This window comes from Alligator sinensis, unplaced genomic scaffold (genome assembly GCF_000455745.1).
Source record: "Alligator sinensis unplaced genomic scaffold, ASM45574v1 scaffold447_1, whole genome shotgun sequence".
Lineage (NCBI taxonomy): Eukaryota > Metazoa > Chordata > Crocodylia > Alligatoridae > Alligator > Alligator sinensis.
The window spans coordinates 1,925,876-1,944,055 of NW_005842123.1; the positions used below are offsets into that span (position 1 = coordinate 1,925,876).

Consider the following 18,180-nt stretch of genomic DNA (forward strand, 5'->3'; position numbering starts at 1 on the left):
CTTGGGTGGAGGGCATCTGGACCTGCAGATTTAAAAATGTCTAGCCCTTCCAGAAGATCCCTAATTACATCTGTACTGACTGAAGGCCTGACAGAGCTATCCCCGAGATTGTCCCTCCCTCTGGTAGGTGGGATGTCCCGGGACCTATTGAAGAAAACAGAGGCAAAGAAGCTATTAAAAATATCAGCTTTCTTGTCTGGCGTAGCGACAAGATTACCGTTTGCGTCTTGCAGGGGCCCTACATTGCCTGGTGCTCTCTTCTTGCTCCCAATGTACTTGAAAAAGGACTTTTTGTTGTCCTTAATCCTGGACGCTAGCCTGAGTTCCATCTCTACCTTGGCCTTCCTAATAGCCCTCCTACACTCCCGGGCTCAGGAGGAGTACTCTCCTTGGTACTAGCTCCTCCCTTCCACTGGTTGTGCGCCCCCCTTTTAGTCCTCAGGCATTGCTCCTGAATGCCCTTGCTGAGCCAAGGGGGTTTCTGAGCACTTCTTTGAAGAATTTCTTTTTTGGTGGTAGAAACTGGACCACCAGAAGTAGTAGTGTTCATTTTTAAATAAATTAGAAACTGGTATGTGTTTTTTGTGATGGTCTCCCCCCACTCCCATTAAATAATTGGACAACAATATCCATTGTAAAGGTTTGGTTTGTGGGTTGAGTTAAAATCCATGGGGCTTTGTGCATTGTTTTGATTATTTTATTTTGTTTTGTGTGTAAGCGCCAGACTGTTATCCAAGAAGAAAGATTAATTTCTTCAGACTGACCAGCTTCTTTAGAAATGCTTAGTAGATTGTAAATACCATAGATTATCTAGTGGCTACCTTACTGCTTTTCAGTCTAGTACCTGGGATGATTTTTAAGGAACAAATAGTAAACTGTAGAAGACTTGATTTATAAATGATAACCACTTCTTACAGAAAACAGAAGAGTGAGGACAGGGTGAAAATCAAATAGAAATTCATCTTAAAAAAAGTAGAGGTTAGAAAAACTGACTGAAATGTCCACAATTTCCCTCTTGTGAAAAGTAGGTTGGTCAAAGACAGAATAACAGTTCAAATCAGAAAGAGAAATAAATGTGTGGGTTAACAGGGATACTTAGGTAAGGCAATATTGTGTATATATAACATCTTGCTGAATTCCCTGGTGAAATCAGATACCAAAGTTGACCAAATACTGAAAGAGAAGATACCTTATTCCTGTGAGGCAGAGGTAAGGAGAATCCCCCATCAGTGGAATTACAAAATAAAACAGAATGAAAAAACCCCACTGCTGTTGACAACATTTTCACTCTTTTCTTCTAAAGGCCTCCATGGTTTTAGACTTTAATTAGCATTTGGAACTAGAAAAAAAATAAAAACCTAATTATAGTCATAGATCAATCTCTTCTTCCCCTATTAACCCAGGTTTGCATTACCAGCATACTGCAGGGCAGAACTTGTATTTGTAAGCTTTAGGCTCAGATTACTGTAGTAGCTATCCTTACTGGAATGCTTGGGGGGGAGTGAGGGGCTGGAATGGCCCAAAACAAATCTGACTAATCTAATAGGTACTCTGTTTATAAGGGACATCATCTAAAACCAGCTCATGCAAACATATAAAAAGCACAGAGCTAATTTAAATAAAATTAATTTACATCCAGAAACTCAATTAAGTGAAGAAAATGGATGTACAATGTAAAGCCAGAATGAACTTTTAAAATACTGTAACCTCATAACAGTAGCTAACATAATTACCATGTGTTTTTATCTGATAACTTTTATAACAAGTTAGAGGGGGGTGGGATCTCAATTTTCTTTTTAGAATATTCTATGATGATTTTAAGTGGAAAATACTGCATTTTGTATTTTGAAGACTTGTTTCAAAAAGAACAGTAAACATCACTTGAGCTGTATTATGAAATTTCCTTACATAGGAAACTAAGAGATCCGTCAAGCAGAAGGCTGGATTGTCCTCTGTGTGTCTTTGTAGGTTACTTTACACCAGAAAATGACCATGACCTAGCTAACTCCTATTCTGATACACAGGAAAATTGAGAGGTTTTGAGAATAGCACAAAGATGCAAAGATTTACAGTACTGCTGCTTTAAGAGAAATGATTGACAAAGGTTTAAAGTGTTCCCAAAAACCTACCGTAGTTACTTGAATACAAGATGAGGTCACCTCATAGGGGAAAAAACTCCCTCCTCCTATAATTACACACAAGAAAATCATATTAAATACATTTAAACTGTCATTAAACTGTTGCCAAAAGCAACATGTGCTCAACAATGGAAACCAACTATGAAGTTGATTTTAAATGCAGCCAGCACTGACCATGACTATAAAACATATGGTCCACATTGGACAAATATGCTGATGGAAACCTGCCACAAGGATAGGTTAGTGCAATCCATCTCAATAAGATGTATGCTAATGCCCATTAAGCACAGTTCCTCTCACTGCTGATTCAGTTTCAAGTCATGGTGAGCCATGCCATTGCATACAGTTCATCCAGAATCCCTCCGTTTCCCCCTCTCTTAGCCTGGTGCATATGATTAGTGTGGCCTGGTGTCCATGAGGTGAAGCTGGACCAGGTTGCCTTGTGTTTCATCTGCATATAAATTTTTGGAGCATCCCAGGACTTGTGACAAAACACCCAGTTCCAGTCATGAGTGGGGCCCAATTAGCACATGGATCCTTTGTGGAGGATATCTGGAGCATGCATACATACATACAGAGCAGTGCTGAGCTGTGGGGTCACTGTGGAGGGAGGGCCCATACTAACCATATGTGCCAGGATAAGAAGGGCATGATGGAGGTATTCTGGGTGAACTGTATGCAGTGTTGTGCCTCACCATGGGTTAAAATGCTGTTAACTCTGGTGAGGCCCAGCCCAGTGAACTATGTGGTAAATCATGAGCCTTGAGCCTTTGGACTAATATCATGTATGGTTTATGCTGGCTATAAGTAGGTGCCAAAAGACTGCTCAGAAGTGTATTTATGAAACACCTGTGCTAAAATGTGTAGCAGTTTCAAAATGCATCAATTCTGGATGAACTAAGTCTATGGGTGCTATGCAGATTGGGATAGCCATGTTTAATTTCAGGGTTATTGTTTTCAAAATAGCCACTCACTTCCATGCACTCAGAGAGAACAGGGTTTGGCAATAAGGAGAGGGGGAAGGGGCTGCTATAGGTAAAAAACATTGAGGGAAGTAGAGAGCAAAGGGCTACCTGAGTCCCCTTCCCCTCGATTTATTTTCTCTGCTGTAGCAGTGGAAAGGGGACAAATTCAAGGCAAACCTCCCATAATTAGATTCTGTACTTGTCAAATTATAACATTTATACATTTTCTATAAATTCCATATCCCAGTTTTCTTTGGGGGTTCATTTTATAATCAGGGCCCTCTACTCGAGTTAATATGATACGTTACCTTTACATCTCTGATCAGTTCTTTCCTTTTCATTTATTTACCTATTTGATTGTTGATTTTTTTGGAAGAGGTGCTGTGTTTTTCTATAAATTAGTACAGTGCTTTGCATAATGGTTTGTCATCTTGTTTGGCATCTGTTAGAGCTACAATGTTGGAAAGACCAATGATTATTCTGCACTGTGAAATGCTACTCTGGTGAAAAGTGTTTTTGTGTTTGTGAATGCTTTCTTAGCCCAGTGGTTTTCAACCTTTTCAATTCAGGGCACCCCTCCATAACTTTTTTGAATGTGGCATCTCTCCAGCTGAGAATCACCATTGTGCTGCCTCTGCTTATCTCTGGTTCTCAACTGGATGTTGCCGCTGCCATAACCACGTGGAACTATCCCACACTCCTCTCACACAGCCAGATCAGGAATCAGCTGTGGCAGGGGTGCGCACTTCTGCCTTTGGGGTATCTGATATCAGGAGTATCTGTTAACCGTAAAGCAGAAAGGAAGGCCTTTATTTGCCACAGCCTTTCCTGATCCAGCCCTTTCTCTCCCGTGCTTCTCATAGAAACAGGTGTGTGGGACAGTTCTACATTTGCCATCGTCCTCTGTTTCTGGGAGATGCCATGCAGGGTTTGGCCAGGAAGGACTACAATAGGACTAGGCAATCCTGCTTGCCTGAGGTTTATCAAATAACCCTAAGACAGGTAGGAGCATGAGCTCCTGCCACAACTACTTCCTCACAGCACCTTACTTGAGAATCACTGCCCCAGCCAATGGCAAGTCATGACCTTGACAATGAGGAGTCATAACATTAACTTTAGAGGTTGTAATCTTTAATGCATGGGTAGATTTGAATTTTGCCTTGCTCTTGTTAGCTAGTTAAGCTGGCCTGCATTATGTCTTCATGGCTTCAACTTGTGTTTAGTCTTTCAATGGGCTACAGCACTGGTGACGCATTGGGGGTGCACGTGCACCCCCTGAGATTTGGCTGTGCACCCCCTGGAAGTGTCAGCCATGAAACCAGAAGTGTGGGTGGAAGTGCACTTCTAGTTTTGCTGCTGGTGGTTCCGGGCTCAGTGATCAGCTGCTGAGGGACCCTGCTCCACACCCTCCCACCCCCCGGCAGTGATCTGGTGTCCCCCACAGACTCGGGAGGCACCAGTCACCCATAGGCTACAGGCTTTCTGACAAAGTTGGTGTTTTGACTAGATCACAGGGTCCAAGTTCTGTAGGCTTCCACAGTCTGCCTCATTTTAATGCAGCCTTCATGTTAGATTAGTGGCAATCGAGTATAAATTTAACAGTGGTTTAGATAACAGAATGGGTTGCACATTTTCCAGAAGAGTGAATAAACTCTCATTGAAAAGTACATAACCCTGCTTGAATAAAAGGATGTAAATATTTCTTTCATGACTTGAATAAAGGCAGAAAATAGATACTGTACTTGTTTATACTATACATGTTCTGGCATTTGAAATTTCTCTTACGTAGGGCATCTCAGGAAGTTAAAGCTTTGAAAACAGATTATTTGGCTCTTGTGCACATTTGGACTGAATCCAGTAGAAATAGCTGAGTATGCTCATCTCGTTTGGCAAATAGTTGCTGTGCAGAAAAAAAAAATGTGTATTTCTTCTTAGGAGTAGTGGGCTATAAGTTTGGGTGATAGTTCTCTAAAAGTTAGTTTTTCTAGTGGGTTGTTTTATTGTATGTAAGGGACACTGCCATTTTACTCAGTGATTTATTATAAACATGAGTCATATTTTCTCTCTGAATCAAAATAAAGAGTTTATTAAAGTTATTACTGTGTGGCACACTTAGAGACTTCTAGGCTAGAGACCGAAGTTACATATAAACCAGTTTAAGTGATCAGAAGCTGGTTTAAACCTGTAACAAAACAGAAGCTCAGTACACATAAACCAATTTCAAAATGGTTGAAACTGGTTTAAGATAAACGTGGTTGAATGTTTTAACTGACATGGTTGAATCAGACTTAACTGACCACTGTAGTTCACTTGACAGACCAAAACACATTTGGACAGTTAAACTGTTTTAGTCCTGTTACAAAATTTGCACCATCCAGCCACAGTCCCACGTACCCATCACCATTCCAGTGCTTTTACTCATCATCATATTCATCATTGTTGTAGTCGCTGTTGTCACTGTTATCCTCCTTGTTCTCTTCGGAGGGCTTACCTCTGAAAAGTCTATGCCAGTCTCCTCTCTTCCATATGAGGTCCACCACCTCTTCCCTGTCATCCTCTTCTGTCTTCCTGTAGTACCAGTACATTTACTCAGCCCCATTTTAATACAGTCCTCGACTGTGGGGTCTGAATGCCTGTTTGTGAGTAGGTTTCTGGCCTTCCACAGGCCATACCTAAAGTAGGAGTTGAACTGGTTGAAGTGGGCTGTCAGGTAGGGGTGTGCGAAGCAGGCCCTATTTGATTCGGGCTTGGCCTGAATTGGAGACAGTGATTTGATTTGTTGATTTGAATCACTGTCCCTTACTCGATTCAGCCAAACCTGAATCTGAAGATTCGATGGTGATTCGGAGAATCAACAATTCGGACATAGACACAGCTTTAAATGTTTTTTCTGTGTACCTTGAGTTACCAGCACGGCTTGTGAATGCTGCGATGCTGGGGCGGGTGGAGTATCCCACAGGAGTGCAGGCGAGGGCCTGCCGCGTGCTTGGTGGAGAACCTGGAAGTGGACCGGAAGTACTTCCGGTACTTCCGGTCCACTTCCGGGTCCACTGGAGAGTGCAGCAGGCTCTTCCCCCCACAGCCCCCCGGTTCAGCGATGGGCTGCAGGGGGACCCCAGGTGCTCCCCCAGGGAAGTGCTTCTAGTCCACTTCCAGGTCTGCTGCTGAACATGCTGGGGAGCCCCCCACGCTTCTGTGGGACACTCCATGTGCCCCAGCATTGCAGCATTCACAAGCTGCCTGCTATCTTGAGGTATGTAGAAAAAACATTTAAAGCTGTGTCTATGTCCGAATCACTGAATCTCTCCGAATCAATTTGAAGGATTCCAGTTCAATTTGGAGGGATTAAAGGGTCCTCTGATTCCATTTGGATTCGGAAATTTGGCTACCAAGTCAGGCCAAATCTCCACCGAATCGAATCAGGGACTGAAGCTTCGCACAGCCCTACTCTTGGGGCCCCTTGCTGCTTGGTCGAGTGCCCTTAAAGGACCAGTTCTCTGGTCAGGGTTCAAAAACCCGTCACTACCAGGAGGAGTGTGCATACTTTCTTCCACACCTCTCTGGTTAATGGGCAGTCCCAGAAGAGGTAGTCGATTCTTTCTGCCTGCCAGTGGCAGGTCTGCCTTGAGCAGTTTGATGTATCCTCTCTGCCCTGTGCTGTCTTCCATGCCCATGTGGGGAGTGCCTGGTGGGCTGCCTACCAGTTCACGTCTCTGTGCTCCTTCTGCAGGTCTTTGTGGAAGCTTCACTCTCAGAAAGTGTGGAGCTGTCACCAGGTAGTAAGCTCATGGGCGATACGATGTTTCTTGCCCTTACCACCTCCCGTATCTTGTGGTGGTTTGCCAGTGTCACTAGTGTCACATCCTGCAGCTTGTTTTTCTCCTGGAAGCATTTTAGGACCTTGTAGAACCACAGGGACACTGTGGCCTGTGGGCTTCCATTGGTTGTCATATACACCTGCCGCTGTCTCAGCAGTCACCCTGCAAAACACTTGACAAAGCGGGCTGTTTTGGATTCCATCCCTGTTGCCAGTTTGCAAACCTGGCACATGTACTTGGCCTAGAGGAAGAGTAGGATGTCTGGCATTCCTCTGCCTCTAGACTGTTTCGCTTTGTACAGCTTGGTCTTCACCACTTTCTTCATGTGGAATTCCAAAAGAAAGCACACATGGCTCTTTGGATTCTGCAAATGACTTGCTCTGAGGAAGGGAAAACTAGGGCATTGTGTAAAAGTATTGGCAGTAGCTCTGCCTTGATCAGTGCCATGCACCACCCTCCCCCCCACTCCCACATTGACAGGCAGCACGATTGCAATAGCCCCAGTCTCTGTTTCACGTTCGCTTCCATCTTTTCCCACGCCCTCTGTCTCATCAACTCTACCCTGAGGATATTTACCCCCTGTCAGGGGATGGAGACCCCAAGGGACAACAGGTCCCCGAGCTTACCTGGACTAGACAGGTGCTTTTGCTCATGTTGAACTTGGCCCCTGCTGCTGCTCCATATACCTGGGTGTGTTTGAACGCTCTTTCCATTGAACTCTTGTCCCTGCATATGATGTTAAGGCTCTCTATGTAAGCGAGGACTTTAGTCTTTTCCTCATTGTTCCCGGGGATCTTCACGCTGCTGATCCCAGGGTCCTGCCTTAGTCACTGTGCTGGTGGCTGCCTTGTTCAAATAAACAGGTTCAGGGAGAGCAGACAGCCCTGCCTGACTCCCAACTCCACCACAGTCAGGTCTGTCAGGGACCTGTTCACCAGTACCCTGCTGCTCACTTTACAGTGCCTTTATCCAAGTGACAAAGGTTGTGGGGACTCCCACATTTTTCAGTGTTTCCAGCAGGAAGCGATAGGATACCCGGTCATAGGCCTTCTCCAAGTTGAGGTTCAGCATGGCGATGTTTTCTCCCCTCTACTATTGGTTCTGTAGCGCATCTTGCAGCTGTATCAGAGCTTCGTGGATCTGTTGCAAGCCTAGTCCTTGTGGACCACTGTACCTATAACAGACTTAAAATACTTGGCCAAGATTTTGGCCATTAGTTTGTAGTCAAGGTTCAGTAGCATAATCGGACGCCAGTTTCTCAGATCCCGTCTCTCCCCCTTCTTGTAAAGAAGGGTTATGTGGTTCTCTTCCACGTAGCACAAACTATGCGTGATATGAGCCTTTTGCTTTTAGATTAATGATTTACCACATAGTTCATGGGGCTGAATCCCACCAGAGTCCACAGCATTTTAAGTCACGGTGAGCCCACAGCTCAGCGCTGCTCAGCATGTTTGTGTACTCCAGATTTCCCTGCCCCCCAAAGATCTACGTGCTAGTTAGCCCCCACTCATGAGTGGAACTGGGTGTCCTTGTTGCAAGCTCTGGGATGCTCCAAAAATTTATATGCAGATGAGGTGTGGGGCAGCCTGGTCCAGCTTCACCTCATGCTGGGTGGGGCCACACTTATCATACATGCCAGGCTGAGAGCAGGAACAGAGAGATTGTGGGTGAACTGTATGACTTGAAAAAGAGTCGGCAGTGAGGGGGACTGTGCTTAATGGGCACTACCATATTCAGATGGGTTATATTAAGTTATGCTTGTGGTAGGTTTCCATTAGCATGTTTGCTTACCTGGGCTGTGCTTAAATCAACTTCATAGTTGGTTTTGACTACTGAGCACATGCTGTTTTTGGCAGTAGTTTAACAATAGACAGTGTATTTAGTGAGGTTTCCTAGTATGTGATTATAAGACAAGGAGCTTTTTTCCCCATGCCAATCAAGGGTAAAAACTTCATCTTGTATTTGAGTAAATACAGTAGCTGTTCCCTTGTGGTTTTGCTATGCCAGTTTGAGCATACACCTGCTGTAAACTAAAAATGATTATGTATTTTTTATTTTGGTTTTATGGAATTTCTTGCTGTTGACCACAGGTGCATTTTAATGAACAATAAACTAATTTTCTGTCTTTAAATGGTCTCCCCATACATTTGCATAGCATTCATGCAGTGGAGTCTAGGTTCTAATTAAATAGTAAGCCATTTTTCTGAAAATCAGCTACTCTTTGTAGCCTGGACCCCAGATAGACTAATTTATAGGACCAATATACAGTTTAACTCTGTGGCACAGGTATTCACCGTGCTTGAGTTTGACAATATTATGAGAAAAATATTCCTTCAGATACCCAAGACCCTTGTGTAAAAAATAATTCTTACCTGCACTATATGCAGCTAACTTATCTTTAAGTTTACTCAATTAGTAAAATGCCAGCCACCCACTCCTGCAAACAGTATTTTCTAATGTGAGTGTCCTTGAATACTGAAGTGTTGTGGAATCTTATATTGCCATATTTGAGTCACGGCTTGGATGTTTGACAACTCATACCACAAATTCTTTCTTTAGTAATTAAATAAACCTTTCATTCTAAACTATAGTGATACCATGCTTTTTATTCTTGACCTGACTGAGTTTCTCTCTTGGCTGTGTTTATGCCTTTACATGAAAGCAGCTCCATTTCCATCAGAATGGATTGGTGCACAAATCACTTAATTTCATAACACAAGGCTAAGACTAATTTTTCATGTATTGCTTATATTGTAACAAACTGATTAAGTGTATAAACTTTTTAAGTGCATAGGAACTCTTGAGCCACAACTGCCTACTTTATTAAATGATTTTACTCTGCCTAACTGCATAATTGCTGAGAATGACTAAGAGTCCTTGCTTTCATGACTTCTAAAGCAGCTTTGAGTTGCCTACGTCCTGTTCTTAGACCTGTGGCTCTCTACCATTAGACTCAAGGCACCCGTCCAAAATTTTTCAGAGTTTGGTGGCACTGCGGTTGAAAACTACTGGTGTACTGCCCTAGTTTACCTTAGTGGTTCTCAACCAGGGTGATCCTACTGGCTTTGCTGCCACAGCCAGGTAAAACTGCCCTGCACGCTCTGGGAAGAGAGTGGGGGATAGGACTGGGAAGGGCTGCAGCAGGAGCTGGCGCTTCGGCTTGCCAGCATTATGTTTATCAGATAACCCTAATACAGGCAGGAGTACCTGCCTTAGCTCTTCCCAGTCAGGCTCTGTATGAGACATGCAGGGCAGTTCCACCCGCCTGTGCCAGCAGCACCCATGTCATGATGAACGATGACACACCTGAAAGGGTCTTGTAACACCCTGTTTGAGGAACCACTGTATTAGAGACATGAAGCACTCAGAGGAACTAGATAAAGAGCTGTAATGAGGGGTGAAAAACTACTGTTCCTGTATTTAATGAGCATTTCTCACAGAGAGTTGGGTCTGTTTTCAGTCTCCTTGTTATGCATTTATGTTATGCTCTGCCTCTGGGAGCTGTGGCAATTAACACCACCATTCTTCCACCACTACCTTTCCTGGCTTATGGAGAATCAGCAGGTGGGATGATGTGACCTTGCATGCCAGATCATGCCAGCTTACAGGGTCTGTCACTCCATGTCCAGATCCAGCATGCAGGGTTGGTTGCCCTGTGGCTGAATCTGGCACATGCTGATGCCGTACCACTCTTTCTTCTCAGGGGGCCAGAAAAGTTGAGCACCACCAGTACACAATGTATTCTTTTTGTTTACATACACCTGTGACTTGCTATGTAAGTTTCAACTCTTTTTGATTGTTGTGATTACAGTGTGTCATTTTTACTGTGTGTGGAATTGTGTGTCATGCTGCTTTTCTTGTTACCTGTAAATATGAACTACCAAATATCATTACCAGTATCTGCTAAGAAAGACCATACTAGAATAATGGGTGTCACAAGAAAAAAGCAATCTGCATTGGCAGGCAAGGGGAAACTCTCCTAGTGCTTAACTAGGCTGCTGTTTGTGCACTTCAGGAAACTGAAAAACTATACTTTCTGTGTTAAAAGTCAGAAGCTGATTGTTTAAAAATATATATATTTTAGGAATACTTCCTTTTTTTTTTTCTAGGCAAAATTCACACATGTCCAAGCAACAAATAAACCAAAGACCCTCAAGCATGGTCAGCGAAACATCCACTGCAGTAACTGCATCCACTGTTGATACAAAACCTGTTCCTAAGGTAAGGCAAAAAAAGACTCATTTGGTCTCCTTTCAGTTCAGTTTATTGCTGCCTTAAAACACATTTAAGATTTCATGCTAAAAACATATTAATGTACTTCCAAGGAAGAGAGACTTCTCCCATCCAAACAAACTTAGGAGATATAGTGACAACACAAACATCTTTTGACAGCTCAGAAACCCTCTAATCACATTTCAGGTGATTTTTGTTTTAAATGACAAGTCTATGAATTACCAATTCAGTGTGTGAGAGGTTTCTAAGGAATGAAATCATATATATGTCATGTCAGTTCCAGTAAGTCATCTGATTGGCCAGAGCACTGTAAGGTCACCTGGAAAACAGTGGAAATGATAACTTTGAATTTCTCTTGCTATTCTTTCTTACCCTTCTTTTTCCTTTATTATCTTAAGTTAGGGCTATTCAGTTATAAGTAGGTACAGGCCACAGGGGCTGCATATCTCTTCATGCACACACAAAACCCAGAAACACCAAATGATCAAAATTAGTACAGCACATGGCAAAAAAAAATATTCCCCCCTTATTTTTCATAATTTATATGATGCACTCTAGTACAACTAAACTGGTTTAGTTGCCTCTGAAACTAGATTAAAGTGAGGAACGTATTGTCTATAAAGAAGAAATAAGTATTTGTACATCTTTCCTTTGTTAAGCCTTCTTTACTGGAAAGGCATCAAGCCAGTTAAGTGTCTAAGTCATAGAAGAAAGGACTTAGCTAATTGATTATAAGGCTATTATTGATCAGTTAATTTCTCTGTTAAATTGCCATTAGTGAAAAGCTTTCATTCTGTTTTGTTCTTCTTGGCTTAATAGTGGGGAAAGGAAAATCATTTCATGAAACTCAGTAATGCTTCTTCAATTCTGAGTATAATCACTCATTTAAAGCTTATTGGACCAACTCATGAGCCATTATGTTGTCAGTTCTTAGCAACATACTTAGCTTTAAAAGTAAACTGCTTAGTATAATTGTCATTTTAAAATGGACAATTTAATGTTCGCCTGAATATGATACTTGGTTAATTTGCAATTACAGTTTATTGTGGCAGTTCAACCTGTGAGAAAGTACCCAGGTGTTTCTTTTCTTAATCCAGTTTTAATTACTTAGAATGTTGCCTTTATTGATCCTGTCCAGATACGAGCATACCAGTTTTCCTCCTGTAATTTATTTTGAGATCTGCTGCTCAGTGGGCAGGAGGATTAATTTTCTAATCCCCTCCTTCAATTTCATAGTCTTTGGTGTTCATCACCACCTTTAAACATACTTCCATTGGTCTTTCTCACTAGTCCCTCACTGGATGCACTTTGCCATAGTTCTGTTTGTAGCCCAATAAAATAGAGGAATACTAGTGTATCTTCTCTTTCAGATGGTACAGAACCAGGCAGAATACTTTTAGTTGGAGGCTCTCTTATGCTTCTTGTGCCTCTTAAGAGTGTGTTTTTCTCTGAAATCCTGCCTGCATTATATCTTTTGAAAGGCCTTTCACCACAACTTTGTTTCTCCAACAAAGGTTCTGAATGACAACCGGGAAGCCTGATATTTAAGGAAACTAGAAACTACCCAGTAATCTAGACTTATGAGGTGGGAGGGCATCTGGGATCTGAACTGATCCCAGAGGCTCAGAAGCAGAAAGCTTCATGGGCACTTACACAAGTTACACTTTTTGTTCAGTGCCCCTGAAGGCACTTTACAGCTGTGCTATGACATGCATGCATGGCTATAGAGTGCTTTTAAAGTGGCTGATTGCACAAAAAATTAACCCTCCTCAAATGATGTATTAGATGAAAACTCTGCTTCAGAGCACCTTAGGGAATTTGTGCTCCCTACGGTTAATTTTCATACACTGTGGGCTGGGTTGATGCAGGCCAGCCTCCCTCCCAGGGCTGTCAGTGGCGGGTAGGGGAAGGCAGAGGGGAGGGAGGCAGCAGCACTGAGCTGCCAGCTGGGGTTTGCTGCCTGGCTGGAGCTGGATGGGAGTTGGGGAGGTGAAACAGAGCCCCCCGCCTCCGCCCGGCTGGGATATTGTGGGGAGCCAGGCTGGGCCTATAAGGTGAACAGGCTCCATTCCAACCCCACCACCCTCAGCTCAGGCCAGGAAAGCCAGGAGCTCAGTGTTACTTGCTTCCCCCTCTCCGCTTTACTTGGCCTGATCTGGAGCGGGCGTGAACAGAGTCTACTCTCTTCATGAGCCCGGCCCAGCTCCTCCCCAATTCCCCAGCTGGGGTAGCTGGGGGGAGACCTGCAAGGCAGAGGGCTCTGTTACACCCCACATCTCCCTTCAGCTAGGCAGCAAACCTCAGCCTCAGCCCTGAAGCTTGTGGGGAATGGGGCTGGAGAGAGTGGCAGTTCAGCAGCCTCCTTGGAGGCTGCTGGAGCACCCCAGCCTGTTGGTCAGGGTGGCTGGTGCATGCAGGCTTGATTTCCCGCCCCCTTCCCGAAAGGCAGATGTCTGTTTCGGGGGAGGGTGCCTTGTCTTCCCCTTGAAGCCAGCCAAGGTATGGCTTCTAAACAAGGCAGAGCCCTGGCACCTTTTCACTTTGATACCTTGGCCTTCTGGTCCCTCATCCTCCCTAGTTGTCTGTGGCCCTTACTTAAGGTGCTATCTTCTAGTTCAGCTCTTGAGAAAGGGACTTTATCTCTTGCTGGGGAGAACAAATGCAACCTGAAGTTCCAAACAGCAAAACAGATGGCTTCTCTTCATTTAAGTTATTTATTAGGACAAAGGCCATCCAACCAGAGGTTCTCTGCCCTTTTCAAAGGGTTGAGAGGTCCCTCTGTCCCCAGCCCAGCCTGCACTGTTCTAAGCACCCCAAACATATTCAGCTGTTCCCTCTCCAGTGTGCCACAGCCAGGAGCCCCAAAGTGCTCTGTTGGTGTCTGTCTGTAGATTTCCTCTCCACTCTCCCTCCAGATGCTCTCCTTGTTTACCCTGCTTTGTCCATTGTCAAGGCTTTGAAGCCTCTGGCATGCATCTTCCAAAGGGGGAATACCAACACCATCTGAAGCCGTAACAAGGCTATTCAAGTCCTGTGTTGCTGAATATCCCTCTTAGACTTAACCCTTCATTCCCTGTGATCAGGCTAAAGAGGTAAGCAGAGGCATTCAATATTCTAACAACATGAATACATTTAAAACAGAAATATTGCAAAAAAGACCATAGCCCGTCACACCCACCTTAAAAGACTTAGTTAACACCCTTGACCTTCCCTGTCTCATTTCTGTTCTCTGAATCTATATCTGCACTCTATAGCCCATATCTAACTTCCTGTATTTAGAGTTGTGCTATAAAGGCAAATGCATTAGATAAACCAGGGTTTTAAGATCATTTTAGGAAAGGTCTCAACCTTTCCAACTGGCTACCATATCTTGTGAATTAGCTTTGCATAGTGCTTCTCTGGACAGGTGTGTGGTCTGATACCCTGGCTGGCAAATATGGGACTTGGGGTTGGAATGCTGATCAAGTCTGTGTTGTTATTTTTATCCACCTGTCCATTTACTGAACCTAATAGAGTAAGAACTAGCATAGTGAGTTCAACTAGATTCTTTTCAAGAGCTGACACCTAAGAATTGCTGCACCTTGGAAAAAAAAGTGTCAGCTGAACAGCAGATTATCAGCTACACTTCAAGATTGAGAGGATGAACCTTCTAGTATGTACAAGCCTCTATTTTGAGCAAATAACAAGCTTTAGTTAAAGCACCCCCACTGCCATTTTTCAGCATGGGGACGCTGATACATGTGACACTGGAGTCTGCTAGAGCACGGTAATTACTATGTGCCTGCAGACTCGATTAATCAAGTCTGTTCCATGCACTGTAATTACAGCATGTTGGAGAAGCCTCCCTGCACATGTATAGGTGCCCATACTTTGCATGAATCTATGGATCTTCACTTGAAAAGAAAGTGGTAGGAATAAAGAGAGGTAAAGGAAGATTTGGATGAAAGAAGAACCTTGAAAAAGGCCCGTTTCTTTTTAGGTTGAAAAACTATTTCTATTGTCTGGAGTTCAGTGTGTGTGTGTGAGAGGCTCAGGTAGTAACTTTCTGGTCCAAAGATTTATTTTCATTAACTGTGTAAAGTATGTTGAAATGAATATCTGCTCTTGGGCCACCTGATACAGTTAGTGGTTCCATAAAGTCCGAAATATGAGACGGCACTAGGAAAGTCAGTGTTTCAGATAGTGTCTGTTTAAGAGAAGAAGCTGAATTGCTGATACTCAAAGATGTTGTTGCTAGTAGTCAACTGAGAGACAAACAACTGAGGATTAGGACATGAAAATAAGGGGAAAGGTATAATGGTTCTAGAGAGAAATAAGAGGTAATGGCAGAGTGGTTGGAGGATTCAGGTGGAGATAATGACTGGAATTCTGGGTTCTCTTCCACTGTTGACTCTAATTGTATAGCAGTGGACAAGTTGCTTAATCTCTTGGCAACTTGGTATGCCTGTCTGTAAAACTGGAAGGATTTCTAATTCTCTGGAACTGTCATTACACTAAAATTAATGTGATTTTTGAATGAAAGACATTAGGAAAAGGCAAAGTATATACTCTCTGTGGAGTGAGAGTAAAGATCTTTATCTGTGATAGCCAGTTTTTTACTGCAATAAATGTTTTGCTTTTTCTAATGCTTAGAAAATAAATTTCAGAAGAAAAACATTTTAATAAAATGTGTATCCCTCATTTGAGGAGCAGATCTTGTAGGAATGCTTCATAGTTAAAACTAGGTACTTTTTTGTCTTGTGTACTTCCAGCTGGAATTGCTGAATGGGGAGTAGAAAATGGAACAGTAGTGGAGAGGGAATTAAAAAAATCCATGCTGCTGGCATCTAATTGTAGTAGAAAAAGTGAGTAATTCCCAAACAAGTCTGCAATGCAGACATGCACTGACATCACAAGTGACTTGTCTGGTTTCAATGACAAAGCCAGCAGCTTGACTCTCCATTTATCAACACATGCCAATGTTATCAGAATATTTTAGATCAGGAAAGGATGACTGAAGTGTGGAAAAGAGGAACAATCAAAACTTATAAAAAGAAAATCTGTTGCAGCTTGTTGAAGCCAAATAAGACATACACGTTATATATTACGACTCATTCTTTGCTATAGCAAAGTGGAACAGCTATTTTTAATTATCCAGTTTATGGAGATTTTAAATAATGGCTTTGAGCAGGGGGTTGGATGAAATGAGCTCCTGAGGTCGCTTCCAACCCTAATTTTCTGTGATTCTGTTTGTACTTTAAAATATTTTAATTACTGTAATGAGCATGAAACTGGCATATAATATCTGTAACCTTTAGTATAGATTCATAGATTGTAAGGCTGGAAGGGACCTTGGAAGACCATCGGGTCCAGCCCCCTGCACCAAGCAGGAAAGATAACTGGGGGTCAGATGACCCCAGCAAGGTGACTGTCCAGTCTCCTCTTGAAGATTTCCAGGGTAAGTGATTGCGCCACCTCTGGAGGGAGCTTATTCCACAGTCTGGATACCCGGACTGTGAAAAAGCTTTTCCCAATGTTCAGCCTGAATCAGTCTTTCAGGAGTCTGTGGCCATTACTCCTGGTTTTCCCCTCAGGTGCCCTGGTGAACAGTTGCTCACTGAGCCCTTGTTATACTTCCCTAGTGCAGCGGTAAGCTACTACTAGGTCTGCTGTCAGCCTTCTTTTCTTCAGGCTGAAGAGATCCCTCAGCCTTTCCTCATATGGCTTGCATTTCAAGACTCTGATTATATACGGGTGGCTCTTCTTTGGACTCTGCCAAGCTTGTCCACGTCCTTGTTAAAGTCTGGTGCCCAGAACTGGACGCAGTACTCCAGCTGTGGTCTCATAAGTGCTGAGCAGAGCGGAAGAATCACCTCCTTGGTTTTACTGGAGATGCATCGATTGATGCATGCAAGAGTATTATTTGCCCTACTGGCTACAGGATCTACTGCCGGCTCATATTCATACTGTGGTCTATTATTACCCCCACATCCCTTTCATTAGTTTGGTCCTGTGAGTAGCCTTTTCTTATCCAGCTAATAGAAATGTTCTGTGTAAATCTCTGTTTAGGCATTTCTGCTAGAATGACTTTTGGAATAGATGAACAATAACTGTTACAAGTACATCATTGAATTCTATTCTTGAGTCTTCTTAATTAAACAAGGTCATATTCCTGGAAGGTATTATGCAGCTATTGTCAAGGTATCCAACTCCTTAATTCCTTCTGACATCTGTATGGATATGTGTGAAGCTCTTTGTTCAAAATAATTAGAAAACTTTCATTTTTATTAGAGTGGTGTTAATATCTATAAGAAAAAGAAAACTCTGAAATGAATCCTTTTCTCATGGTAGCAATTAATAGCTTAATATATTTTATATATTACATTATATTTGTAATGCATGGTTACAAATCATGTATGTATTTGTATATACATAATACCTTTCTTTACTGTGTTTTACAAGAAATAAAAGTGCACTAAGCATCTTATAAAGCCAATGGTAATTCATGGTTATATAAACTGAACTTTATAGACAGATTTTATGGTCCCAGATGGTCAGTGTTGAAGTCTGAGTGGAGAAACTGCTAAGTTCTATTTTAGTTGTGAAGTAGAAAAGATATCAGATTCTTTTATGAGTCTTATAACATTCATTAGAAAAACATTTACAATGAAATGAAGAGAAAATATAAAATCTTTTCACTTTACATAGATAAAATATATTGGTTTTATTGGTTACTTAATAATAGTTTTCATTTATACATTTAATATATTCCATTTGAAAAATGAAATTACTCAGGCAGATACCATATCATTCCATTTATAGATCCACCATTTTTTGCTCAAAATAAACCATAAAAGTCAGTTGACTTAAGGTTGCTGTATAATTGTATTGATACTGTACTACTGAACAGAGCCAATAACCCTGTTCAGCATCCTTAAGAAACCAACCAGTGTGACCCTTAAAGGTGCCCCAGAGGGTCACTTGCTTTGCAGTTCATAAGGGTGCTGTTCCATCACGGTGGTTGCAGGCTCAGCTTATGAGGGAAAG

At 42.5% G+C, this 18,180-nt stretch overlaps 1 protein-coding gene across 3 annotated transcripts in view; it reads left to right on the forward strand.

Annotated features, from left to right (window-relative positions):
- The window catches only part of PLEKHA7 (pleckstrin homology domain containing A7), a 194,695-nt gene that overhangs the window by 84,413 nt on the left and 92,102 nt on the right, over nt 1-18,180 (forward strand). For all 3 annotated transcript variants that reach the window (XM_025205641.1, XM_025205643.1, XM_025205642.1), the window contains exon 3: nt 11,031-11,142. In XM_025205641.1, coding sequence (XP_025061426.1) covers nt 11,031-11,142 — 112 coding nt within the window. The remainder of the gene's footprint in view (nt 1-11,030; nt 11,143-18,180) is intronic.